Consider the following 25,395-nt stretch of genomic DNA (forward strand, 5'->3'; position numbering starts at 1 on the left):
AGCCTGCAGGAACTGGATCTAAACAAAAGGCACGGGGCTATACAATGAGAAAACCACAAATGGCGGGGGTTGAAATGTAAATCCTACAGTTCACTGCAAAACGTGAAAGATGCTGTTGTATTCCACACCTCCTCTTCACAAGGTGAAGGGCAGTAATGAATCAAGCTCGTTGCCTCTCTTCCTGTATTTTCTATTTAATTATTCACAGGCTGTGCAAGTTCTGGTTTATTTCCCCTCTCCATATGCTGCACTCTCCTCCTCAGGTTTTTTTTATTCTGAACTGTGCATTTGGCCTCTCTCCCATTTCTTTCTCCTCAGTGTGTGCCCCCTGCTCTGCTAAGATCTGCTGTCTTTGTAACCTCTACTGTGCACATATGCTGGCTCTCCCTCTCCTCTGCCACCCCCTGCTTCTGGGCCACCAAGTGTCCTTTTGCTTCACTCCAGCATTTTTGCCAGGGGGCCCATCAGCCAGCCAGAAAAGGCACAATTTTGCTATGGCCACTGCTCCCGTTTTCATGCTGCCGGCTCCTCTCCACTGATCAAGGGGAACCGATGTAGCTCCTGTAGCACAGCTGATTGGTAGCGAAGGCAAAGATGGCTCTGCAGCTGCTTAGCAACTGGGAGCTGCTGTTATGCAGCAACATAGAAAGGCAATAGATGGCATGGCATTCACTAATTCTGCACGTTCTGACCTACTCAGCTGAAAACCATGGCTTGGTGGAGCAGCTGGGGCACTCCCAACAGTCCCATCAAAACATAAATCACGGTGAGGATCCTTCACTGCAGATTTGAGAGCAATGGTGACAATGTCAAGGGCAAAACTGCCTCAGTCTTGTGTCGTACATTGCTTGCATCACACCAGTTAGAAGAAACTGCTCTGATTTGTAAGCTAAACTCATTCCATTTGATCTTTGTCATCACTTCTCTGGCTTCAACCTTTTATACTCCATCACTTATAAGCAGAATGTTCCCTGTTATGTGCTGCATTTGTTGAAAAGCCTCACCACACAGGTCTCCAGCTACCATTGTATCTAGATTCCTCAATGACAGGTTTGCAGGTGCACAAGTATTTTAATGCATAAATGTCCTTTTAGATTACTTACTTATATCCTTGTTTCCTTTTGATGCAAACTCTGTGAGTGCCCAAATTCTTTTAATTGTACTTTTCTTTTTAAAAAACCAATCTGTATTGTTTAGGCTATGAAGCACTGAACTGAAATGTTTACTAAGTTGATGGCTTTAGAATGGTGATTAGACTTGCCAGCCTTCTTGATTTATTTCATGATTTTTATGAGCCTGAAAGTATTCTAAAAAACAACATTCTGTTGTACATTCTGATGGGATCACAGTGGTTCAATAGCAGCTGCATTTCAATAGGCAAGAGGCAACAAAAAACATTCTGCAAGTCAGGTGTTGAAACGGCTTCTTTATTCTTTTATAGCTTAGGAATGATTACATCTCAGAAAGCCCTCACTGCCGATCTTACAGAGGTGGCTTTGTCATAATAGTAGCAGAAAGAAACTGAAGAGATACAGTTTGAAAAGAAACCAAAAAACCCAGCCCTGGCAAATATCCAACATGTCCATCACAAGTTGTATGGATTGTAGATACATGTTTGTGCCTCTGTTGGGTATCACCATACAGCTCTCTGCACCCAGGCAGCCAAACAAGAGAGCAGACTAGTGATTCCCTGCCATTGTTCAGTGCTTACATCCCATACGTCCTCAGAGCATGCTGGGATACAGGTGAAATCTGTCAGGAGGTTGCTTATTTTGGCTGAGAAATCTCCTAGACAGATTATCTGCTGTTCTTAGGAAGAAATGAAAAATTTCATGGCAAAAAAGAAAATGATCAGGCACATACCCTGTTCATATTCCTACTCATTATTCCTTTGCTATTCTTAGCTTGGTTTCTTAAAACAGTCTCATGTGACTGGTGTTAATGTCATTTTTCCTCCTCTTCTTCCAATCTCCCAATCTGGCAGTGGGGAAGAAGTCCCAAATGTATTTAGGCCTTGAATGAACAGCTAAATAGAGTATGTAGTACAGGCATTACCTTGGTTTTGGGGAAGGGTAGGCAGAACTGGGCCCTGGCCCATGGCAAGGGGCACTATTGCAGCCTCTTGGCCCCTGTGAAGCTCCCAGCCAGCATGTTACCCCTTGCTCAGCCAGACAGAGTAAGCAAGCCTGGGAAAATATTGTCAAGGGGTATTTATGGACACAAATCCATGGGAGACAACAATGTTTCAAGAGTTTAGCTGCTGAGAGAGAAACTGTCTGACGCAACTGCAAGGCTCAGTGGTAAATGCTAACAGCAGTAGTGGGAGGTTTCTGCAAGAGAGAAGAGGTACCATACTTGAGTAGGAGAATATAAGAGGAAGAAGGCATAATCAAATGGATTAGAATCTGTCTAACAGCAAGGTCTTAAAATGCAGTTGTAACCACTGTATCCTAGAGCTATCACCTTTCCTTTATGGGTCCTGCAACTACCTTTTTTGGGCCTGACATGATTTAATGGCTATGTGATAAGACACTGTGGCAGGCAAATGCTGCAGCATGCCTCCTGGCTCCCTTCCAGCTCCTAAACTGGGCTTTCTTCCCATGAAAGTGGGGTGTGGTAAGAGGAAAGTGTACATCCAGAGCTCTTCCTCACACAATATTGACACGACTAAGGTCTACACACACCTGGAACCGTGAAACTCCTAGAGTGGAGACAAAAGCAGTTGTTTATCTGGAAGAAGATATAAAATCAGTACTGATGAAGTTTGTAGGTGATGCTCAACAGCAGCAGGAGGGGGGATTAAAAAGAAAAGGCCATTGCAAGCATCAATGCTGTCTAAGGATTTGTCCTTTTCAAGAGGGCCAAACTTAAAGCCTTACATGTAGAACAATGAGCACAAACCAATGGAATGGAGATGCTGTCCCAAGGAGCAGATCTGACAGCATTTTAGGAGCCGTGCTGGGAAACCAGCTGAACATGAGCTGGTGTAATCCCTGGACACCAAACAGAGACATCTCAGCCAGGAAGGCTGCTGGCATGGATATGATGATCGCTGATGACTCTGTCCCCTTCTGCCCAGATCAAAACAGTGAAAAACTAGAACATTCACAGGAAACCACAACAGGAACAATGAGAGATTAGTAAAGATGGACCCAAGGGGGAGCTCTGCAAGCCTGCAATGCGAGTGTTAAATGTTCAGTTGATGAGCCCCCACTCACAGCTACATGGGGACTGAAATCTGGTAATGGAGCATTCCTCCGCCGAGCAGACTGAGACACGGCAACATCAGAAACTGAAAGCAGAAACTAGACATGTCGAGAAAGGCATTTTGATTTCTAGTCTTTCAGGTAGATTTTGATGGAAACAATTTGCTAACTCCTACTTTACTCTTACAGCCCATTTAATAAAGAAAATCTGATATTTCTCCAAGATGCAGTTATGCTGCCATTAAATTACTTCAAATGAGAAAAAGCAAATTGACAAAAATCTTACAACCTGCGTAATGCAGGAAACTGAACCAGATGAACCTAGGTCTCTTTTGTCCTTCATAATCTATTAATCTAGTTTCCTTGCACAAGCAGTGGATTGTGACATGAAAACCTTCAGTATAAAGGATTCTGTGTACAAGCCAGTGTAAAACAAAACGTTGTAAACAGTCACAACCATTGTTTGGCAGAACAGCTGCATTTTTTTTATTTCACTTTGCTTCTCAATCTAATTTGCTCTTGTTGCAACACTTTGCCAAAGAAATTAAATCCCTTCTTATGGATAACAGACAGTGCAATAATTAGCATAAGAGTTTTCCACTTAACAATGCAGAGGAGGGATATTGTGGGCAAGAACAAACCCCTTTGCTTCAAGAATGTGCACAGAGTCACCACAAGCTGTTCAGACTAAAAAAAAAGGAAAGAAATCTTTTCTTTTTTTCTCCTTCTCCTGAAAGATCTCTTTCTTTCTCTAAACAGTCTCATGCAGCAAACCAGGGTCAACCTAACTCGAGTATGAAAGTCTGGTTTGACCTCTCTGGGATTCAAACACGCTGTACCAGAACATTTAGCTTTTCAGATACGCAGTTTGGCCACGAAACTGGTCTCAACTGCCTGGTGACTTTTAAACTACATCGAATATTACAGTCATTTAGAAACTCTAAAAACGGAAATAAGTTTTCAGCTCAGACTTACAAATACCATTCCCAGAAGTGCTGAGGACCCACACAATTCACTGGGTCGGCATGGCGGGCTCGCTGTACAACGCCTGCTGCCCCAGCAATTTCTGGCCCTGGTTTGCACGGCCGCGGCGCCAGGCTCATGCGTTAGGACCTCTCCCAGCTGGAGCACTTCATGGATTCTACCATCGGCAACGGCCGTCCTGAACAATGATTAATTGCAGACAAAGATCACAGTCCTGGAAAAATGCGCAGAGAAGTGCAAGTCCAGACAAAGCTAAGCTCCCACAGTATTATGGTCTGGCTGAATGGTTTCAAAGCTCTGTATTAGGCACAGCTAGTTTGCTTCAGGGTTAAAAAGATGAACGTTGAGGTTTAACTGCAGATATTACCAATATCCAAATGTCTACTTAACCATACATTTTAAATCCCTGGAAGGTTAACAGCCGATGCTGTTTAAATCTGCTCTTTTTAAAATCACTTCATGTGCTGACTGAACTCATTATGATGCAAGCTGCAGAAACGTTTCCATTACAGTTCAAAAACCCCCTGCAAACCCAAGAACAGATCTATACCGTACTTTGTTCCACACGTCGCCTGCGTCGGCCATTTCCAGGAAGCCAAAATGCTTTTCACCTCTATTGAGAAACAGCAGAGGAGCATTTTAATGGCGTTTAGCTAAGAGTAACGTCACCATTTCTTCCAAGTTTCCTAGCAGGCTATTATTTAAAGCGATTGTAAAGCAGGAGGTCTGTTGCAGGACTGGCGGGAGCAAGGGCCAGGCGTTCACAGACGGTCTGGCTGGACAAGGCGCGTTGTTCAGGCATCAGACTGCCATGGCTCCGACTGCTGCAGCCCTGGGAGTGGGCATGGAGCGCAGAGGTAGCACTTTGCAGCCAGCTTGGCAGTGCAGAGACATTTTTCCCCCCCTCCATGGAAACGTGTTATGTTTTGTGCGAACGGTTTGTCGCTTGTTCTCGACAGAGCCTGACCCGGTGAAGACCGGAGGGGGAGGGGGAGAGGAACGAGAAGAAATGAAGAGGTGAGCATTAAGCCCTCGCGATATTCAGAAAGGCACGGGCTGTGGTGCCTGTTTCATGGTAGCACCCTGCTCCCTCGCAGGAAAACACCCTGAGCCTCAGCACATAACCACAGCACAGGTTTTACAAACCCACGGAGCAGCTGGTCCTGAGCCGCAAGAACTGGCGGGCAGGGCGCACCCTGCCCCGCACATGCCGCTCCCGCAGGCAGCTTCTGCCAAGCAGCACTTACCTTCTCCCTCCCACAGCGTCCGCAGGACGGTCCTGCTCTAGCCTTACCAGGGAGGCCACCTTTCTACAAGTGTTTGCTTTTCCTCCCTGTCCTGCCCTCTGAAGTGGTTGCTCAAGCCAGGCTTTCCTAGCTCACCTAATTTGGGTCTGCAGTGGAGCACAAGGTACAACTTCCCGCTGAGCACAAAGCTCGTGAAGCTCCAAAATAACCCCCACGCCTCCACCCAGAGCGAGCTGCAGGAAAGTCTGCTCGGAAACAAAACAGGAAAAGATAAAAAAAGATTTAAAAAAAAAAAAAAAAGAAGAAAGAAAAAAAACCCGAGGCACATGTAACACCTCAGACGGCCGTGGCGGCTCGCACTGCAGCACAGCAGCCGGCTCCGCGCCAGCCCATGCGGGCCCGCGCAGATCGGCGCTGCAGGCCGGCCGGGCCGGGCCATCCCACCCCAGGCGCGGGCGGGAGGAGGCCGGGCGGCGACTACACCGACGGAGCGGCTGGGCGATGGCGGCGGGGGGGAAGGCCCAGGAGGGGCAGGAGAAAGAAAACAACAAAGAGCCATGTGACGAGCGGCGGGGACCGGCGGCCGCGCTCCCCCCGGCGCGTTGGCAGGGCGCAGCGCAGCCCGCTCGAGGCGACGAGGCTGCCGACGCCGCCCTGCTCCTCCCGCGGCCAGCGCTGCCTGCTCATTTGCCTGGCTTCCCCACTCCATCCCCCACACCCGCCTGGTTTTTTTTTCCTTGCGGGGGGGGGGGGGGGGGGGGGCTGTTGTTTCTTCCTCTTAATTTCTTTTTTTTCCCCTCTCTGCATTAGGCTACCTTCATCTTTTGGTATTTATAAAAGCAAGCGGGCAGGAGACTGCGGCGGGGGGAAGGGAAGAAGGCGAGGGGCGGGCGGCGTTATTTATAGGCACCCAGGGCTTCGCCTGTATTATGCGAGCTGCCTTTGTCCTCCCCCGCCCGGCCACGCCACCTCCCCCTCCCCGGCCAGGCTGGAGCGCCGCCAGCCCCGCCGCCCGCAACGCAGCCTCCCCCTGCTGCAGGGCGCTCCGCGCCGCGGCCATCTTGTGCGCGCTAACCGCGGGGAGAAAAAGCTGCCAGGCGCCCCACTCCCTCCTCGGCTTCGCCTTCCACAGCCCCTCACAAAGCGGTGGGGGAAGGGTGGGCGGGAAAAAAAAAAAAAAAAAGACAAAAAAAGGGCCATTCCCCTCCAGTGATCGGGACGCGAAGCGCTGGCAGGCAGTGGGGAAGAGCCCGCCTCGCCCCAACCCTGAGGAGAACGCGGCGCCGAAGGAGAAGCCATGATGGCGGCTACCCTCACACAACATGGAGCGCGACCGGGAGCGCCCAGCCTGCTGCCAGCCACCGCTCCCGGCGCCCGGGACACGGTGCTTCCGCAGGCTTTCACATAATAAACCCACCAGACTTCGGCGGGGAGGCCATTTCATGGGCTGGGTGGCTGCACTAAAGCACAACTGCTGTGAATATCAACTGCGTCACGGCTCTCCAACTGTAAAACTCAGGCTGCAAAGGGTCCCTCACTTGGAAGGAAACTCCCTCATTTTGGATTTACTTCCAGATCTCCTTTTTTCCCCCCTCTCTCCAAATCACTGCCTGTCGGTATGAAGGATTTTACAGAGCTTTTTAGTATGATATCCGCCATTAGGACTCACCGTTTTGAAAAACACCCTCCCCCCCCATTTTGTTGCTTTTTTTTTTTTTGGTCAAGCTTCTGTAATTAAACGGACAAAACATGTAAGGGATCCCTACTACCACGGCTTTTTTTTTTTAAATCAACCTCAGTAACATCTTACTGTTTGCAGGCAGATTCTTTTTTTCCTTTTTTCGTGCATTTGATTGAACAGCCACGTAACGCCTGCAATGGATTCACGGTGTCTCCGCAAAAAAACCCCAAACCACCAGGGCTGCAGACGACCAAGCACTTAATGCAGAAAGAGAAATCCCTCCCTGAAAATAAGACGTTTCAGAGACACTGGTAGATGTATCTGAAGAGAAGAAGATCGCCTCCGCTCACACAGACGACCATTAGGATCTTTCCACCCAGGACAATAACATTAGCCGCACAGGCCTGGTCTATATGTTTCTCTGCAAGGGCAAAAGGGTTTACTTACCCACGCACCATAGTTGAATGAAGCTCTGAAGGTGAAGTTGTTACTCTTTTCTACAATAATGGCTATAAATATATATGATCTGTATCACCACTTCTCTCGTAAGTTTGCAAGTCAAAGCGGATCCTGTTAAGGTAGTTATGGATTTTTGTATGGCAGTGGTCTAGTATCCAAAAAAAGAAAAAGGGGGAAAAAAGCTATAGAAAAAAGTTGTCCAGCCATGTTGGCTGACTGTACGCAGCGAGGACTCCTACTCGAGGCTTAAATCTACCTTCCTGTGGCAGATTTACTCTGTACATAAAAAGGACATTCAGTGTTTTTCCACAGAGCACGCAGACACTAAAAATATTCTCCTAAATAGGTTTAGGCTGCACATGTTAGTGTGAAATCACCTAGTTAACATTTACTGGTCATAAACAACTGCTAAGCATCTCTTAGTTAGATATTTTGCTTTATAAGTAAAATATTTCAAAAAGCATAAATTGGTTAACAGACAAAAACATAACACATGCAAATGAAGGCTTAGCAATAAGGACCACTTCAGTAACATTAACATGAAAACTACACTTAGCAAGGACAGAATGGATTGGGTACTTACAATGTAAGAGGAAAGAAAGAAAAAAAGCTTATCATAGTCAAATTGCCTCTATTTTTTTGCCAGAATTCACTATTCCTATGCCTAGATTTAAAACGTTACCTTATAAGCACCAAAGGAGTTAATAAAAATGGCCAGGAATCAAGTGTTTAATACAGGAGATACTCTCTAAAATGTATTGCTCAGTCATCAGCCGCATAAAGCTTAAAAACCCCCAAAATAACAACAAAAAAAATCTTTAAAAGTAATGTATTTGTTTTGTTGGCATTCGGAATTGTTAACTGCTGACATAGGGTGTGCCGTGACCTAGTTACACAAGACAAAGATGGATCCCGAATCATAAGGGAAAAAAAAATCCGCATTTGTTTTTTTTAAATTTTGTTTTGTTTTGTTTTTAAAATCTTCCTTTTCTTCAGTGAGTCCTCTAGCATCGTGCATTAACACCACCCCAAAGCGCTCCCCGCGAGTGGACGGTGTGGATTCACATGGCGGATCCCCCTTTATGGAACAAAGGAAAAGCCCAGTTGGCCATTTCACTCCACTGCAGAAAAATGGCTGCCTGGTCTCTTGGCCTCTCCTTAGCTGTCTGCTGAAGGATGTTTTTACACCGCCGTCTAATAACTCAAGCCCCATGGAAGCTGCTCGCCCATTGGCTGCGGCCGCCCCGCTGCCTTTAACCAGCCAATTGCCCGACCGCGGCCGAGCCGCCGCGGCCCCGCAGACCGAGTGCAGCCGCGCCATGCGCCCGCCGCGCTCCGCCCGGCTCCGCGCCCCGGCGAGCGGCGGCGGGACCGCGCCGCCCGGCCTTTAATACCTAAAACAAAATGGAAGCTCCCCGCTGATTGGCTGCCGCCGGCCCCGGACCTTTAATAAGCAAAACTGCTCTCTCCTTACCCTCCCCGCCAGCCGTGTGTCGCTGAACGGCGGCAGCCCCCTTCCCCCCGTCGCCATCTCCCCCCCCCCCGCTGTAGCAGGGCGGTGGGCTCCGCGCTCCGCCCGCCCCCGCGGCCGCCCGCTCCGGGCTCGCCGAAGTCTTCCCCTTACAAAAAAAAAAGGGAAAAAAAAAAAAAAGGAGCCAAACTTGTCCCACCTATAGGTCCATCTTGTTTAGAAACAGTTTGCGCTAAGGTAAATGCAGCGGGCAGATTCCACTCGCCCCCGCGCATGCCGTTAACCCTGGGGCGGGGAGGAAAAAAAATTGAAGGTCTCCCGGCGCTGGCCCATGCGGCGGCGCTCGGCGGCGGGGCGGCGGCGGGCGGCCGCGGGCCGGGGGCTGCGCGGCGCGGCCGCCGTGAATGTGCAGGCGGCGGAGGGCGGTTAGGCGTTCGCGGCGCTCGCAGCGGTGTATTGTGGGAGGCCGCCGCCGCCAGCAGCGAGCACACACAATATGTGGTGGCTCGCGAAAACGGGAGGCAGGAGCCTGGCGGCCAGCCCGCGCCGGTAACCGGCCCCATGTGAGACGGGAGCTCGCCTTTCGCCGCCCGGAGACGATCGGCCGCCGAGCGCGATGTCTTTCCGAGAGATCAAGGCGGGGGAAAAAGCCAAGCACCCTGAAGATCATGGCAAAAAGCAGAGTTCAAGTGAGATTGGGTCTTTTTTTTTTTTTTTTCGTCCTCTTCTTCTCCTCCTCCCTCTCTGCCTCTTGTCTGCCTGGGGTGGAGGGGGGACCCGGCTGGCAATTCCCCCATTTTGGGGCTTGCTTCGCGGTGGATTTCCTCCCTGCCTGGGTGTGTAGAGCGGGCGGCTCGTTTAAAAAAAAAAAAAAAGAAAGAAACAAAACGAAGAGGTCTTTGTTGAATATTTTTTTTTAACTTTATATTTTTCCGTGCGGTTTCTTTTTTTTTTCTTCCCCTTCTTTTTTCCTTTCCCCTTTCCTATCTCTCCCCCCTTCCAGGTTGGATCAACGGAATGGAGAACAGCACACAAGCCAGCACTTCTGTCGAGAAAAGAAATCACCATTGGAGAAGTTACAAGTTGATTATTGACCCGGCTCTGAAAAAAGGACAGCACAAACTCTACCGTTACGATGGGCAACATTTCAGCATGCCTGTGAGTGGGGGGGTCGCGGGTTTCCCCCATTGTGTTGTTTCCTTCCCCCCCCCCCCCCACGCCTCTGTCTTACCGGCGTTTTAGGGGCTAGGGGTCCCTCCGGGTCGTGGTGATCCCCACTATAGCAAATGTGTGTGGGAGGGGAGTCTGGGGGGGTACACACACACAGAGCCACCAAAGTTGCTGCCACCTGACACTCTGTATTCAACTGTCAGGAGCCCGAGAAGGAGCCCAAACCTGCGGCTTTATTTCTGTGTTTCCAATCTGTGTGCATTTCCCAGCAGTATTGCAATTCGACACGTGTGTGGATGTGTGTGTGTGTGTGTGCTTTCCCTTTCCTTTGAGACAGCTTCTGCTTCCTTAGGATTTATTTTTTCTTTTATTTGTGTCTAAAATTTCAAGCCCTGTTATTGCTGGTTTTGTGCTTTCTTTCCTCCTCAGAACTCGGGAATCGCTCCTGTTGACTCTGTCAGGGATCCCAGAATAGGGCGAATATGGACCAAAACTAAGGAGTTGGAGCTGTCTGTCCCCAAATTCAAGGTACTGCCCCAACTTTTTGATTTAGCTTTGTATTCCTGTTTATCTGGGAGCGGAGCTTCACTTGCAAATAGTTTAATGGACCACTTAAATGACAGTCATATTCCTATTAACATTGCTGTTTGTCAAACTGTTTAGCAGTGTTCCTCTTCTGTAAAGAGAATGAGAAATCAATGCATCTGCCTAATGAGACCGCTTGAAGGTTTTGGAGCTGTGTCTTGGGTGCTCCCCGGACAGGGGGCAGGGGAGGGGGACTTTCTTTTGACAGTACTGCTCAAAATATGTGTTTGTAGCCTGGAAGGGAACCGGTTCTAATGAATGACTGCAGCGGTAGAGGCTCTGTTCAGCTCCGGGGTTCATCCCAGAGTCTTGGAGGCAGCTTTCTTTCCCCAAAGTTTGCAGGATACTTTAACCCTCTCCCTCCCATGCCATCCTTATTCCCTCCCCCGTGCTCGTTAAGGATGCTGATTGGTTTTCCTCACCCCCCTGCCCCCCACCTTGTGCCTGTTTCCAGATTGATGAATTTTACGTGGGGCCAGTGCCTCCCAAGCAGGTCACCTTTGCCAAGCTGAATGACAACATCCGTGAAAACTTTTTGACCGACATGTGCAAGAAATACGGTGAAGTGGAAGAGGTGGAGATTCTCTACAACCCTAAGAACAAGAAGCACCTGGGCATTGCCAAAGTCATCTTTGCCACTGTCAAGGGTGCCCGGGAGGCTGTCCAGCACCTTCACAACACCTCTGTCATGGGCAACATCATCCACGTGGAGCTGGATACGAAAGGTGAGGGGGCACATTTCAGCCTCATGCGTCTGTGGTTTGCGGTGCCCCTGCCCGTCCCTCTCCTAAAACGAGAGGCTGTTGCAGCCCTTGAGGGCCAGGTGATGAAACATATGGAAAAAGAGTGCTCCTGTCCTCCTGCGAGCGGGTCTGGTTTCTGGGGCCTTTGCAAGTCACGTGGAGCCAAATGTGTTGTCTGTTGCTAGGAGACAGCCCTGTAATTTGCAAAATGCTGCTATCCTGCCCATCCCCTGCCTGTCCTCTGCCCCGGGAAGCCTCCCGGTGCTCCCCATCTTGTGTCCCAGGCTGGCCCTGCTTGGGGCCGCCTCCAGGAGCTGCTGGACCCCGTGGCACCTGGCTTATGCAAACTGGCGATTTTGGGGCAAACCTTGGCGCTTCTTGGGAGTCACATCTCAGGATTCTGGGGCTGGGTGCTGTGCTCTGCATGCCTGGCATTTCATTGATACTTAGCAGCAAACTCAAAGCTGGCAGCAAAAGAGTGCACATGCAGCACTTGTCCGTGTGTGTGCGAGTGTGTAACTGTGAGACAGTCTCTTAAAGCGACAGGAGCTCTGAGTCCTGGAGGTAACCAACTCTCAGCCCCACACCTGAGCCCTAGGGAGCCCAATAAAGTTTCTGGAAGTACAAAAGTGTGACATTTCACTGCTTTTTCTTTTCTCCAAGTGTGTTAATAAAGGGCTTTGCTAAAATGTGCCTGAGTTTTAGAAAATGTCTAAAGCAGAGGAGCTATAGATCACATTCCAGCTTGTACTTCTACATTGTAAACATGACATTGAAACTGGCTTGCTGCACTCTTTTCTTGGGAAGAGGACATTGTTAACCCTGGTTTCTTAAAAATGCTGACATTTTTGTTCTGTATGTAAAGGTTTCAACAAATTAGTGCACAACTGATAGAGGAATTGGTGTGCCACGTGTGGTAAGAGGGTATAGTAGGATGCCTTTGGACATTACTGATCACTGTTAGAAGAAAAATCACAGCAGCACTATAATGTTTTCTGTTGTGAGCTAAGCTTGACCTGTGTATGCTTTGAAATTCTAGAATAATTAATTTTTACAGACTCCTTCCCCTGTTTGTTTTGAAATTTGAGGGCAAAAATTACAATTAAGAACAAATTAACCATTTGTAGATTCAATAATAGAAGTTAAAGCTGGCTTGTAAGTGGTGGACATCTAAATGAGAGGCATTTTAAACCAGCTGATTTTACTTCCTACTTGTTCTCTGTTTATAAACTACTCTGCAAGTCTTGAACAGGCAGCTGTTGAAGCAGGTTGGCTGTGCATTGGGGAAGTGAGGCTGTTTTATGCTTCTCTTCCACGGGAGAGAACATCCAAGTTTTAGTTTCAAATTGCATGTTTGTTTTGTTTGCCAACTGTATGCTTCTGATGTAGGTTTCTTCCCCTCGGTTGCATCCCTTTCATTAGAAAAGAGTAAGGCTGTCAGTGTGCTATAATCTGTCAGAATCAAGTAAAAATGTTATTCCTAAAATAGCATTATCAGGTTCTTTAAAAAGAAATGTGTATAGTTGCAACATTTCATTCCAGTAGTCAGCTTTTCACAAGAGTAAAAGGTTGGTTATAAACTTGATATTTCATAGTCTAGAAAAAGGAATATTAGGAGCAAAAATGTCACTTCAGCTGTCTGGCCAAAGCACAGGCCTGAGAATCTGGAATTAATACATTCATTTTTCCCCTCTAAGGTGGATTCTCTGCCCCAGTTTATCCATCTACAGAATAGACACTTACCTGTCCTTAGAGGAAAAGATTGAAATCGTTTTGTGATCAGAGACCTCATTGAAAATGAGATCTAGGAAGAACTGTGAAACTTTCCAACAATTACTTTGCAGTTGTTTAAAACCAAGTTTTAAAGTAAGCTCAACAGTCCTGTATCCATATCATTGTCATCTTATGATGGTGGTGATGTGTGTTAATATTTCAAGCTCGTGTAGGGAAGAGGTCTGTTTTGTCATGACTTTAGTTGCACTAGAATAGTTTACATAGTTGAGGATGGGCCTCAATACCTTGTGAAATGAGATTTGATAACCAAATAGCCTCATCTGCAGCATTTATTCAAGATAAATGAGTCTCAGTACACAGAATTATGCAAAAGGGTGCTTTGCTTCCAGACTGCATGGAGTGAATTACTGGGGTTTGATGCTGCAGGACTTCCTCATGAAAGTAGCCCTATTTTGAGGGAGATCTAGCCTGAATGAATTTTTTGGGTTCGGGTGTTAAGTATGCCTTTATTTTTGCATGTGTTCTTTATCTTTCAGAGCAAAATTCAGACAGTTTTGGGGTCCGGTTCTGTTGGCTTTGAAGCTGATGACAGATTTCTTGCAGACTGCAGAATAAGTAGAATTGGGGGTTTTGTAGTAATGAAAAATCCAATATTAAGAAACTGGGTCTTTGTGGAATTTAGGAACAAAAAGGCTATAGCTCAGTAACAATATATTGGACAGTTTGCTTCTTGGCTTTTATTCTTGAAGGATGCCACTGAGCACACCTTAAACTAGGGGGAAAAAAAGGGTTAGTCGGTGTCTTTTTGGAAAAGCAATGTTAGCGGTTTTGTCCTCAGCATTCCCATGCACCGTGTTTGCGTTCGTAACAGTCAGTCTCTGCTGGCAAGGTGTGTTCAGAGAGCTTTCTGAAGTGGCTCTGGGTGTTGGCAAAGGCTTGTCCCTTGGGTGAGAGTTTCACTTCTCAAATCTGCAAGCTATTTGCTTGGCACTTTGGAGAGAAGGGAAGCTGCCTCTCTCCAGAAGGCATGGTAAAGAGCAGAGCTGACAAGGCAGGCTGTGAAGAGACAGAAGGCTTTAGAAACCTCCTTGTGTTGGCTGGAGAAGGGAGTGTCTGACTTCCCTTGCCCAGCAGATTAGGTGATACTTGCTCCTCTGTTGCATGGATGTAGCAGGTTGGAAGTGTCATGTCTGTGTCAAGAATATGTTCTTCTATTGGCTGTGTTACTCCAGTTTAATCGGCTCTTCCTTTGTGGTCTGTGCAGGTGAAACCCGCATGAGATTCTATGAACTCCTCGTTAATGGTCATTACACTCCTCAGACCCTTCCTGTAGGCACCGAACAGGATGTATCACCAACTGTCAATGAAACTCTCCAGGTATGTTTGCTTGGCTCTTTTTAAAACTAACTTTCTAGAAAACTCCAAACAAATACATCATTAAGAGTTTTAACACTTTTAATTTAGCTTCTTTTTTTGTCTCCTCGTAGTTTCAGTGGATGTTGCTAATTCACATTTAAATATAACTTGCTCATAATTGCCATAGCAAATGTAACTCTCTGTGAATGCAGTGCATGCAGCTAATTTGTATGCCAGTGTCTGCAAGGTAAGTGCTTTTTGTCTTTCTGAATGAAAAATACCCATAGAACCCACAGTATGTGCCCTATTAACATTAGAAATTCCTGTACTTAGAACTGGATCATATCTGTCCCCGAGATGAGATTATTCCCTTGAAGTCAGAGGGAATGATTTATGATGGTACAGTTGGCTCAGTGTCTGCAGTATGTAATCCTTAGCATGTATGTTCTTCAGCTTTGCTTAAAGGCTAAAAGATGGAAGAAATCTGATCTTGAATAGTGGCATTAGTTTTCCAGAATCTTAATTAGTCACTGGAATCAGTTGTTAATAAAAGCAGTGGACAGAACTCCTGAGGGCTTCCATATTTAGGGTATGATTCTCTAAATGGCTTTGTACAGTTACCTCCCTCCCTGTGAACTCCACTGGGATGAGAGGACGAGGGGGAAGTGAAGCCTGTGTGAAGTTGTCAGCCTGCCTGGCTTGTCTAAATGTACTTTGTCCCCTGATTGTGGCTTAAGAACCCACTCTGTGGCATCAAATTTGAAAGAGATTTGGCAGAGATTTTTCTCTTCTGTGTCTCTGCTTCTCTGCAGTCTTTTGGCTTCTTAAAAAGCCATAATTTGGTTAATTCTGTGATCAGATGTTTTCAGGACAAGTAGGAGCTGTACACTGAGTGTGAAAATCCCATTGATCTGAAAAAATAAAACTACTCTCACCAACCGCCTCAACAGCAACAAGACAAAATCCCAGTACCCATTTAACATCATAAAGAGGCTGATTCTTCCTTACCTCCCAGCAAGATGTTTTTAAAGGCAGCAGGGAAGCAAATAATGATTAATCTGGGAGCCCCACTACGGCATGGCTTTTCAATTCTGCTGGTTACACATCCCCAATAAAAATGGACAGGTTTGTTCTTACTACTTTTTCAGGGTTAACAGCAAAACACTTAATTGATGGTATCCCCCAAAGTAGTTCCTGCTGTAATTATCTTGAAAACTGTTTCCCTAGATATTGTGTTCGTGTATTATGTTATTATCCTGAATAGATTTTTTTCCCAATTACCTCTAAAATTACTGCCTTGTGAGTCTCTTCAACTGTTTGCATCACGTTCTTGTCACTAGAATCTGCCAACAAACTTGTTTGCTGTTGTCGAGAGTATTTTACTAAAATACATTTGTTTTCCCTGTCATGCAGAGTAGCAAAGGTGACAGTTTTGTGAGACATAGTCCTTGCCTCCAGGCCAGTCCAAACCCCACTGGAAAACACATCTACACCACAGGTGTAGAGATGTAGATTTTGGGAGGAAGCGTGTGGCTGGTTCTAGACCCTTTCTGTGAGTTCTAGAACAGTTGAGGAAGAAACTTTGCGATGTCCATGTGGTCGTGGTCTCTAGGGGGTCACACCAAGAGCAGGTCCACACTACTGAGTCGGTGAGATGTGTGAGTGTAGCAGGTATGTGAGAGCTCAGCTTGAGTTTTATGGTGCTGGCATGTTACAGACAGGTCGGTTTAGGGCTCTCTTTACCTACCAGTGCTTGGGAGAGGAGCAGCCAACCTGTAGTCTCACCAGTTTGCTGACTTGGCATGCTTTTGGGGAGTTGGAGTTCAGTCCTGCCTCTCTTGCTATGAGGAGGATTCTCACTGAACTCTTGGTTTGCATTATGGAAAGCTGATTCTGGTGCTGGTGATTAGTGTAGCACTGTCATGACTCAGCAGAGTCTGAGTTGGAGCAGGGCTGCTCCTAGAAACCCCCTTGAATGTGTGCCTATGAAGTGAGTTGCAGAGCAATTACTTGGCTACTCTGTAGGCTTTTGTAGAGTTTCAGTTTCAAATTGCATAACCAGTAGTGGTCTACCTGAGCACTTGTCCTTGGGAAGGTGTTTAGAAAAGTGTTCATGGCAATAGGGAGCTTCTTACGTGTTTTATACCTGTAGCCTTTTCCCTTGCTGTTACAGATGAATGTTTGGTAGAGAAGGTACAAGGGCCAGCTTCTTCAGCTGGACCAACACAAGCCCCTGCTTCGTAGGTTTGGCTGCAGGCTGTCAGTTTCCTCATTTGTATGTTTTAATTTGTTCCAAAGAAAGATAAATTGATAATTTCTCATCTCAGAATTCTGGTAGAAATTGAAAATGTGTAATCTAGAAGTATTGTGCAGGTCTCCTGTTCACTTGATGCTCCTGAGCATAGCTTATAAGGAATACAATTGTATCCTCTTTCTTCTTCCTCCTCTCATAGACAGTTCTTCTTTGCCTTCCTTTCCATTTTAAATCAAAGAGAACTGTTAATAATGGATCGTGATTTGTGTTTTCAGGGATGCTGTAACCTTTTTTTTTTGCCATGGAAATCAGCACAAACTCCTGGGTACTCAACACCTCTGAAAGCCAAAAGGATGAGACGAATATCTTTTTAAAAGTGTGTGTTTAGGTCCTTTTCTCCTTTGTTTCTACAGTTGACAGATTCCCTGAGGCGCCTGAAAGACAGTAACCTTTCTTCTGCGGGATCATCTGTTACCCCAAACAGCAGCACACCTTTCTCCCACGACACAGCCTACTCCAGCTGTCGGCAGGACACCCCAAACTCATACAGCCAATTTACCCCCCAGTCCCAAGGAACGCCTCACACCCCACGGTTAGGGACGCCGTTTTCCCAAGATTCCACCTATTCTAGTCGTCAGACAACACCCGTGTACCATTTTGGGCAGGACAGTGGGTACAAAGCCAGGAGACACGAAACAAAATTTACAGATGCCTACAACCGCCGACCGGGACATCACTATGTTCATAACTTGCCAGGTGTTTACCGGGGGACGGAGCATCAGTTCAGCACCTACAAATCCCATCAGCAGGAGCCCGTTCAGTTTTCTCACACTCCTCCCCTGAGCCACTCTAGTTCTTCGAGCTACAAATCTGCCTTCTCTCCCTACCAAGCACCAGCTGTATTCCCCCAGTCGGATGAGCAGCAGTTTCCCCAGACTTCAAGGGAAGCAGAGTACCGAAGACCTGCGCCACCTCCCACTGAGATGGTTGTGGAAAGCAGCGCTGCTGCTAACGTCGATTTTGTCCCGGTGAAGGAGAAACAGGAGGAGCCTCCGCCCCTGCCCGATTCAAACTCTGTTCCTGAACCGAGCACAACATCCTTCTCTCAGACTCCAGAGAGAAGCGAGACCCCTGGCACCCCCACCATGGAGTCAGAAATGCAGCATAACAGTTTAGACTCAAGGATTGAGATGCTCTTAAAAGAGCAGAGAACAAAGTTACCGTTTCTTAACGAGCATGACTCGGATAACGAGATCCGAATGGAAGGTAGCCCTATTTCCTCCTCTTCTTCCCAGCTCTCTCCCATCCCAATGTACGGTTCAAACTCTCAGCCCGGTTACAGAGCTCAGACACCTTCCTCACGCCCCTCCAGCACGGGCTTGGAGGACATCAGCCCGACACCCTTACCTGACTCTGATGATGACGAGCCCATCCCTGGGACAGCTTCTCTGAGTCAGAATTCCCGAGGGACGTCGGAGGCCAGCATGACTCCCATTGACCAACTGAGCAGGACTTCCAAAATTGAGACCTCTGAGGCTAAAGAAATGGTGCCTGGTGACCAGACTCCAACGTCAGAGAAAATGGACGAGGTAAGTGATCTGGAAGTGAATGATGAAGCTCCATGTGTATCCCTAGAGCTGGACAAGGCAGGGAATTGCTCTTTTCTTTTTGTGCTGTTAGAGCATGGGCTTCCTGGTGTTTTTTTTCTTCTACTCAAGGCAGATGGAAATGAGTTAGATATGGCACAAAGTGATAGTCTTAATCAATTTGCCAGTCTCCAGCTTTCCTTGTTTGTAATATCAGCCTGCTGCAATTTATAGCTTCGGGAGAGCTCAAGGACTGCACAAGCCACGGAGGTTTGGCCAGTGCTCGTGCTGTGTGAATGTCCTGAGTGTCAACAGACACTTAAGCCACTAGAGAAGTTAATGGAGCGCTTTCTGCCATTGCTTTGGTCCCTGAGCGTCGGGGTGGATGTGTGCACACACTTGCCTAACGGGACTTTCATGTTATACCCAAGTATTGAATGTATACTTTGTTTGATAGCTCTCCAGCTATTTATGCCATCTGGTTTGAATGGGAGACAGTTGCTGGGCTTTAATACTCACTTTGCTCAGTTGAAAGGGGGAGGTAGTTGGGTTGTGGGGGATGTGCTTCACCGAGTCTTCCAATAATAGACCAGAGCTTGCTGCCTCTACTGGGGCATTTGTGGCTGAAGGGACAGCGAGGGCTTAACGCTGTGGAATGGTGCCAGCAGACAGAGAAATTACGTTGTGTGGCGTGTCTGTTTGGGAGGTCTGTTGCAACAAATGTGAGTATCGCTGCAGGGGACATGTCAGTCCTATTCTGCTGTGTCAAGGAACAGTCAAAATACAGATCTTTGCAAATGCCTGACCCTTTTTTCTCAGTGTTTAAAGTAGTTGTGCAAGCAAATTAAACTGTTGCCCCTGGTGTGTAAGAACCCTGCAGTAAGGGGACCTCGACTGTCTGAGAGGATAGGTCTTGTGCAAATGTCCCGTGTGATATGTCAGTTTAACTTAGGAAAATTCGCTGGAGTTAGGTTGGCAGAAAGGATTTCCTTCTGGTCGTCTGCAGTTGTGAGATTTTCACCCAAGGAGTGACTGCATTTCAGGAGAGAAGGAGCTGCTCCTGTAGAGAGAGGCTATGCAGAGCACTTAACTGGAGGAAAAGCACTGCAGCACTAACACAGAGCAAGTCTCAGTGCTAAATAGAAAGCAAATTGTAACTGTACTGGATATTCGGAGATTTGTTACATGCCTTTCCAAACCTGCTTGTCCTTGCAATTGCCAGTTTAGCCTTTGAAACAATTCAGCTGCTTGAGGCCTCATTCATCACCTAGGCTGGCCCAGGCTCCTCTCTTGGGAGGCAAGTCCCTGGCCGGCAGGACCTGATGATGTATTAATTAGGAATGGAGTTTTGATTCCTTGAGCTTGGTCTGGCAGGCTTAAGAGAGGATACTCTTAGCTTGACTGAAAAAATAAGGAAGGCATCCGTCATCTCCCTTGCCTTTCTGGGCTTGCATCTGCTCTTGTGCAAGTGGGTTGCAGCCAGTTCTGTGCATGTTTAAGGAAGACGGATGAATGCCAGCATGGTATGTGGGGTCAGGCACTTTCCATAGCTGAGATCAGTGCTGGGGGACTGGCTGGGATGTTACATTTCTAGGTTGTGATATGGGGCAGCGGCATGCTGATGTTGAAGCCCATGTTAAGTCTTTGTCTCCCCTTAATGAGATGCTGGTGTCAGAAGTTCACGTTGATGGTCCTGTGATACAAAATGATAGAAATGCCTCCATCCTCTGCAGAAGTCAAAGATGGTTGCAAGGTCTCCATGCAGGTCGTTGCTGCCTTAATTGTTTCCACCTCCCCAAAAAAATTGCTGTTTGTTGTTGGAGCTGTTTATTCAACCTCCTTCTTGGTTACAAATCACACTAAGCTATTCTGGCATGTTTGAAAAGTTTCCTGTGCCTTTTATTGCTCCTTCTGATGCACAAAAAATGATCTCCATGTGTTTTTGCTTCCTTCCCGCCCCCTCCCCCCCCAGTTTTTTTGCTTTAGAAAAATACTCTCCTGGCTTCCCTCTCTTTAACTGAAGGAATGGAGCTGAACAGTGGCTTAACATAGGCTGAAATCTGAGCTGCAGCTTTCCAACTGAGTTAGAGAGAGGGCATTGAGTCTGTCTGAGGACTGGAAAGCTGAACCTCAGGCTTCAGCCTATTGTGATACCACTATTCAACTTTCAGTCCTTCAGAGACTCCTCCAGCAAAACAGAGGGAAGGCAAACCCGAATATTTCTAGTGACTTGTGTGGTGTGAGGAGCAGAGCAGAAATGATATATTAGCTTAGGGAGGACTCATTAAGTATCATAAGGAAGCAATAAAGGGCAGAGAGTTTGAACTTATTTACTTCATATTTGGCTCTCCAAGGCTTGGAGCAGCCCCAGGCTAGCTCCCTTTGGGTGGATGCTGTAGCTGGGAAAATCTCAGGGTTCATAAAAATGCCAGCAAAGTTGCAGGAAAGCTTTTCCTGAGACAATAGGTGCTTTTCAAGAATCTACTCCCGTTTCCCATCAAAATAAGCACGTTTTTTGTCAATAATTGCTAATACAGTAACATTTGTTCTATAGGTGAAGCTCTGTCAAATCGTCAGGCAAGTTAATCACCTCAGGCTTGCCATAAGTAAAGGAAGAAGAGCCAAGCTCCAGCAATTGCTCTGATTTATCATGCAAGACCCTGGAGTTTGATTTCAAGATCCGGTGATTCTCCTAAGCCAGAGCTTGGCAGGGAGTTTGGGTGTGGGAGAGGAAGGGTTGTGCATGTGTGTGCAACACCTAACTCTGGCTAATCTCAGAGCAGTGATTTTGGTCTGCTTAGCCAAGGATGAGTGCTGAGAAGTAGAACAGAATGAGATATGGGCATTACAAGGTAAGAGGAGAAAAGGGATCCTTTGCAAATGGCACAACCTGCCAGCCAGGAAGTTAAGGCAGAGAGGACTTTTGCAAGAAAGTAGAAGATGGCAAGGGAAGAAAACAGCTGATCTGCTTTGTGGCTTGAGCAAAAATTTTGAGGGTAGTGATATACAAACTTTTCTTCCTACATTTCTGAGGGATAACAAGGAAAGAATTGTCATAGTTTCTTTTTTTACAGGATCTTTGCTTTTTCAGAAGTGCAAAGGTTAAGTATGTACAGTTTGATGTTCTGACATCCCGTTTGAGCCAGGTCTTGTTTTTGCTTGGCTTGTTACAGGAAGAGGCCCTGCCTGTGTGTGCTGGGGAGGGTGACAGGATCACAACAAGTCACTTTGTTGTATATTGATGATGCCTTTCATGTTTGGGCTTATGAACGTATTGGTTTGTATGTGTAGCCTGTGTGTAACAGGAAGCTTGTATGATTGGCAGTGGTCTGTTCCCAGATTTCCTCCTGTCTTCCTGGTAGTCTAAGCACCTTGTTACTGTGGTGGGAAGGATGCCTTAAAAATGCCAAAGCTAATCATAAACATAAAGATCCTGAAACATGACTGAGGTGAGAGCAGTTCTCTTGCTGCTTGATGTGAAGTTTTGGGGAGCAAACTGGAAGTTGCACAGTAGCCATAAGGGTCCTGAAAGCCACTACTGTCACCAGCACTTCTCTGTCTCACTCAGCTGTTGTGACACTGCGATGCTGTCCAGGCAGAGAGAGGAGCTGCAGGGAGTTTCTCTGCCAACAGTACCTGCAGTGGTTGCCCCGGGAGCAGTTGATGCCCCTTGGAGCTGTACAGTGCAGGAGTGAGTTAGTCTCTTCCTGCAGAAGGATGCTGTCCTCCTCTACCCCACTCCTGTCCCTGGGCTGTGCGGGGTTGGAGGCAGTCCCATGTTCCTGGGATGTTGACAGGGGATTAGATGGAGCCTCCTAAAGATGAACCCAAACATAGTCTCCTAGGGGACGTTTCTAGGTGGGAGAGTGCAGAAGTGATTTATTCAAGGTAAATGCACATTAAGGTTGAGAAGGTAGAGTCTGAAGAGACAGGAAATTTGATACCATGGTTTCCACAGTAACTGTGCAAGAGCCCTTATGCCCATAAGTAGCTGTTATGTATGTATAATATCTATGGGTACACCAGGGCTCCAATTTACAGCTAGAGTGGGATTCATCATTTCTGGAGGGAGATGGGGGCAGTAAATGTTGGGGAATGGTTGCTCTGAATGTACTTTTTTAATTGAAGAAGAGGTAAAAACCTGAAAGCTCTAATTTATACCCAATCTCATAAACGCTTTTTTAAGTTCTCCTGCCTTCTGAGTTGTTGTGCCTGCAGTCATGCCTGACAGAGCCAGCTCCTAATGGAAACTCGAAAAATAGGTATATGTTATGACCATGAATTTCCAGAAATGCAGCCAGCCAATGCCCAGGCAGCAAAGATTTGGATGACTGCTGTGGTTTTATATGTGAATTACACCAGCCCTGCTAAACCTGTGAAGTCTGAAGTTCTGCCCTCTGTGACCCATGCACGGCACCAGTGAGAAGCCACAGGGACTTGAGGGGATCTTGCGGAGTTTAAGCTTGTTCAGGAAAGAAAGGCAACACCCAAATCCTTCAGAAATCCCTCAAAAGGTGATTTAAATACGACACTACAACTGGCCCTTTTTGAGAGCTTGGAGATCTGTTCAGCCTCCACATCCAGAGGAGGGAGTGTGCTGGGGCAGGACTGCAGCTCTGTCCCTTCCTGGGGTTGCTCTGGGCTGAGAGTCAGTTTCCATATAACCTGGCTGAGGTAAGGGTGTCCTGGCTTCCAAAGCAGTGAAAATTCAGGATGTTATCTTCCCTTTTATGTTTTTTAACATCTCTTTTTTTTCCCCCCAAGCTGATACTGTAAGATGACAGGCAGGGACATGATTTTACCACATGACAACCTGCTGCTCCTTCAAAAATGTATATGAAGTAGAGAAGTCTGTGTTTGCCAAGTTTTCTTTCACTTTTGACTTTATGTTTGTCTGCAGTTTGATTCTTGGAGCTCTTGCAGAGCTGTGGTTAGGAGAGCAGAGAGGGCTTGACCAGCCAAATGTGTTTAATATAGGAAGCAGTGAGAGGTAACAAGCACAGTGTCAGTTCTTACAGTGACTTTTTCAGAGCAGAGTTGCATAGGATTCACTTGGTGTTCCTGGTGCTGCATCTTCTAATACGTGTCTGCTCGTGGGGGGAAGAAAATGAAATAGAGAAACGTTTGACTGTTTATGGCTTGGGTTTTTTGGATACTTAACTTCAGTAGAATGACAGAACAGAGCTAGAAATGGTGAAATGCTCTGGAGTGTAACTGAAAAATAGAAAGCAGGCTGTGGTTGGGAGGCTGAGTAGTTCTTTCACTCTCTCATAGCAGGCCAAGACTTTGAGGCTTTGACATTTTGCATACCTGGTAGAAATGACATTGCCATCCTTTTTTATAAATCACTGTTGCTGATGATACTGACACGAGCTCAGTTTGTCTCTGTTTTACCACCAGTGACTTCTTGCAATTTTTCAGCTCCTGGTGGATTGAATATAGATATATATGATATATATTTTATATCATTAAATTGTTTGTTAATAGGTAGAGCACTGCTTAGTTTGTGTGTATGTAAGCTCTGCTTCCCTGGAAACTTAGAATCAATTTGCAATGTTTACCCATAGCATACAGATCATGGTGGACTAATATTTCCAAGTTTGGCCTCTGCAGACCATTTACAGCTAGAGAGCCCTTGGCATCTTTTTTGCTGCTTATGGAGTTCTTTCTGTTCTTTTCAACACTCAGGTTTGAGCAGTGATGACACTGAATGTTCAGATGTCATAAACGCAGGCTGTGGAGCCTCACATTGAAGTGACACATTTTCTTCACAGTTTCTCCAACCCATTATCATTCTAGTTGTGTTTCACATCTGATGGTTGTGAAAAGTGACCAAGGGAATGCAGACAAGTTACTTGGTGGCAGCGTGTGTTGCAACACGCAGTGACACTGAGCAAATGTGCCGGAGTGTTAGGTAATCAGTAGAAATATTGAGAAAATAATTGCTGTTAACATATTGTGCTGGCAGCCTCCAGAACAGCACTAATTTCTGGGTCTGGTTTGGAAGGAAGCAGCCGCTGTGTTCTATATGTGTCTGTGTCTGACACAGAGCAGTGAACAGACGAGCTCTTATTCAAATTTCTGCTGGCTGTTGCCTTTCCTGTACTCCTCTAAATAGGTACAGTTCATCAGTAGAGCCTTTCTTTTCCATATGCGTCAATTTTGAGTCCCGTGACTTTGCCATCCCCTCTTCTATTCATTTTAATTTTCAGTTTGGGGTACTTGTTTGTACCTAGTGAAAACAGGGCAAAACTCAAAATGAAACCCGTGAGTTCGTTAACTCTGCGCTTCACGTACCTGCCCACGAGGGCTCCTTTGACCCAGGCATGTTAACTGCTGGCTCAGGATTTATTATGAAACTGCAGTGCTTGCTTTTAGAAATGCCCATTCATCACGAGAAAAAGGTTGCTCAGATTTTTCAGCTCCTAAAACTAAAGCATTAAAAAAAGTCTTTTAAAATGTGTTTTTATTTGCTTAATGCCAGAATAAAGCCAGTGGCCGCTTTCACACGTCTCCAGCTGTGTAGACCGGCCTGATGAGGCCAAGGTGCATATAAAACAGCAAATTGGGGTTTCTGATTTCTCCCCCCGGGTTGGAAGAGCTTCATTCCTCTGGGCGTTGCAAAAGTGTTGCTCCGGGAGCAGTTTGAGTAAAGGAAGTTGTTCGCGGCTTGGGCTTCGGCAATCGCTCTTTGCATAGAGGGCACTGGGAGTGCTGCGCAGGCACAGCGCGAGGAGGAAATGAAACTGCTGCTCCAACTCAAAGCTGGCAGCAGTTCTTAGGGCTGGGAGGTTTGGTTGCAAAAGGGTCAGCCAGCTGTGGCAAAACTTCCAGTTTTCACTTGTTCAAACTTGGGTGTTTTGACTCAGGTACTTCTTAGTGGGATTTGGATTTGCTGGCTGCTCTGAACGTGTGTGTT

At 46.7% G+C, this 25,395-nt stretch overlaps 2 protein-coding genes across 9 annotated transcripts in view; one reads left to right on the forward strand and one right to left on the reverse strand.

Annotated features, from left to right (window-relative positions):
• Positions 1-1,413: 1,413 nt before the first annotated feature.
• Positions 1,414-7,402, reverse strand: LOC133627096 (uncharacterized). Of its 6 annotated transcripts, XM_062010262.1 has the most exons (5): positions 5,773-6,202; positions 5,573-5,682; positions 4,746-4,803; positions 4,182-4,368; positions 1,414-2,330 (listed from the first exon to the last, which is right to left on the reverse strand). In XM_062010262.1, exons 1-5 carry the CDS (start codon positions 6,144-6,146, stop codon positions 2,295-2,297), a joined length of 765 nt encoding a protein of 254 aa, XP_061866246.1. In that variant the 5' UTR covers positions 6,147-6,202; the 3' UTR covers positions 1,414-2,294. The 6 variants fall into 6 exon arrangements, 2 of the variants coding, with proteins under 2 accessions (XP_061866246.1, XP_061866245.1); XM_062010261.1 differs by having other exon boundaries at positions 5,573-6,202; XR_009819943.1 differs by having other exon boundaries at positions 1,414-4,368; positions 5,438-6,202.
• Positions 7,403-9,406: 2,004 nt separating this feature from the next.
• Positions 9,407-25,395, forward strand: part of SETD1B (SET domain containing 1B, histone lysine methyltransferase) — a 52,003-nt gene continuing 36,014 nt past the window's right edge. For 2 of the 3 annotated variants that reach the window (XR_009819939.1, XM_062010259.1), the window contains exons 1-6: positions 9,407-9,737; positions 10,052-10,206; positions 10,648-10,746; positions 11,258-11,528; positions 14,545-14,657; positions 17,304-18,479. Coding sequence is in view for 2 of the 3 variants with exons in the window: in XM_062010259.1 (XP_061866243.1) it covers positions 9,665-9,737; positions 10,052-10,206; positions 10,648-10,746; positions 11,258-11,528; positions 14,545-14,657; positions 17,304-18,479 (1,887 nt within the window). In the remaining variant the exon portion in view is untranslated. Of the gene's footprint in view, positions 9,738-9,816; positions 9,885-10,051; positions 10,207-10,647; positions 10,747-11,257; positions 11,529-14,544; positions 14,658-17,303; positions 18,480-25,395 lie in introns of those variants that run through there. The other variant, XM_062010260.1, reaches the window with a different exon arrangement.

The sequence above is a fragment of the Colius striatus genome, chromosome 17 (assembly GCF_028858725.1).
Source record: "Colius striatus isolate bColStr4 chromosome 17, bColStr4.1.hap1, whole genome shotgun sequence".
Classification (NCBI taxonomy): Eukaryota; Metazoa; Chordata; class Aves; order Coliiformes; family Coliidae; genus Colius; species Colius striatus.

What these genes read in the sequence shown, in the direction of transcription:
- LOC133627096 (XM_062010261.1), bottom strand. Translation starts at nt 6,146, where the DNA reads ATGGAGTGGGGAAGCCAGGCAAATGAGCAGGCAGCGCTGGCCGCGGGA. An exon ending in CCACTGCAGACCCAAATTAG is followed by an intron (nt 4,804 to 5,572) that starts GTGAGCTAGGAA and finishes GTTTCTCAATAG; the next exon opens with AGGTGAAAAGCATTTTGGCT. An exon ending in CACTTCTGGGAATGGTATTT is followed by an intron (nt 2,331 to 4,181) that starts GTAAGTCTGAGC and finishes TCTCTCTTGCAG; the next exon opens with AAACCTCCCACTACTGCTGT.